Raw genomic sequence first — 1,290 nt, 5'->3', positions numbered from 1 at the left:
CCTGCCGCTTCGGCCTGCTCGCCAGCCTGCTCTCGCTGATGCTGGCCGCCGCGCACGCCTGGCGCGCGCTCTTCTTCCTCTGCAAGGGACTCGAGGGGTAAGTGGGCCCCCGGCCGCCCTGGCGCCCCCAGACCCTGCACATGTCACCCCGCCCTCTCGGCCTCCGAGCAGACCGTCCTTTGTCTACACGCAGGACCAGGGGCCATTTGGACCCCCCTCCGCCCCCAGCTCCTACCGGGCCTCCCCTCCCCAGTGCTCGTCCCCTCCGCGTATTTAACCCTTGGCGGTGCGGACTTTGCGCAGTCATCTCCCCAGCCCGGGCCCTCCAGTGCTGGCTTGGCCCAGGCCACACTCACCAGCACCGGGGACAGCTCCCAGTCCGGTCTCAGGCCCGAGCTCTGCTCTCTGGGAGCACAGCTGAAGGACCAGGCCCTGAGACCAGGGCTTCCCTGAGAGCGCTCTCACACTTCTGGCATCATGGGAATGGTGGCAGCAGAGGACTGTCTGGAGGGGAGGCCCTGGAAACGCCTCTGGCAGCAGACCTTGGCCTGGATGCGATGAGAGGCAAGGGCTGAGGACACCCTCCTCCGCTTTCCTTTCCCAGCTGATGCGGCCCTAGGGCCGGTGGGGAGCCCTCAGCCGCCCCAGACTTCACCCCGTGGCTCATGGGCCCTCCCACCCCCCTGGCTGAGCCTGCCGTAGGCCGGAGCGAGCTGTGAGATCCTGGCCCTCTCCCCAGCCTGCCCCCCGCCCCACCCACCGTTTGTTGGCAGTTTGGGGTGCTGTTTTGCTTCTTGCAGGGAGGCAGGAGATGAGCAGGGGCTCTGAGGAGAAGGGGCGGGAGGCAGGGCTCCCACTAGCCCACCCCCAGCCCTCAGCTGGACTTCAGCACAGGAGAGTGCAGGGCTGTGGGGTCCCGTAAACTGTGCCCCAGCCTGGGACTGGGAGCCTCTGCTCTCTCCCCTCCCCACGAGGGCCTGGGAGGGCACTTTCTGTGCCTCCTTAGCTTCTGGGTGCCGTGGTGGCCTCTGCGGCCCCTCGCCTTGGGTTTGGCCATCTCTGTCTCCGCCCCCGTGGGGCTGCTTCTCTGTCTCCGTGACTCCCGTTCTCGGGGTCAGGCCCACTCTAGACCCAGAAAGGCCTTGTTCCGAGGTCCGTAGCGCATGCCGCTAGCAAAGAGCCCATTTCCAAATGCAGTGTCATCCCGGAGCACGAGGTGAGGGCGTAGACACAACATAACCCACCCGAGAAGTCCCCAGACCCGCCTGCAGGCCAGATGTCCGCCGGAGG

At 67.0% G+C, this 1,290-nt stretch overlaps 1 protein-coding gene across 1 annotated transcript in view; it reads left to right on the top strand.

The window, feature by feature from the left end:
* Window positions 1-1,290, top strand: part of TMEM179 (transmembrane protein 179) — a gene marked incomplete at its 5' end in the record, with an annotated part of 13,231 nt that continues 11,941 nt past the window's right edge. Inside the window, 1 exon segment of the mRNA XM_014592238.1 lies at window positions 1-97. Coding sequence (XP_014447724.1) covers window positions 1-97 — 97 coding nt within the window.

This window comes from Tupaia chinensis, unplaced genomic scaffold, assembly GCF_000334495.1.
Source record: "Tupaia chinensis unplaced genomic scaffold, TupChi_1.0 Scaffold000671_2, whole genome shotgun sequence".
NCBI classification, from domain to species: domain Eukaryota; kingdom Metazoa; phylum Chordata; class Mammalia; order Scandentia; family Tupaiidae; genus Tupaia; species Tupaia belangeri.
Note: the sequence above shows the minus strand (reverse complement) of the source record. Positions and strands in the feature narration are given on the sequence as shown.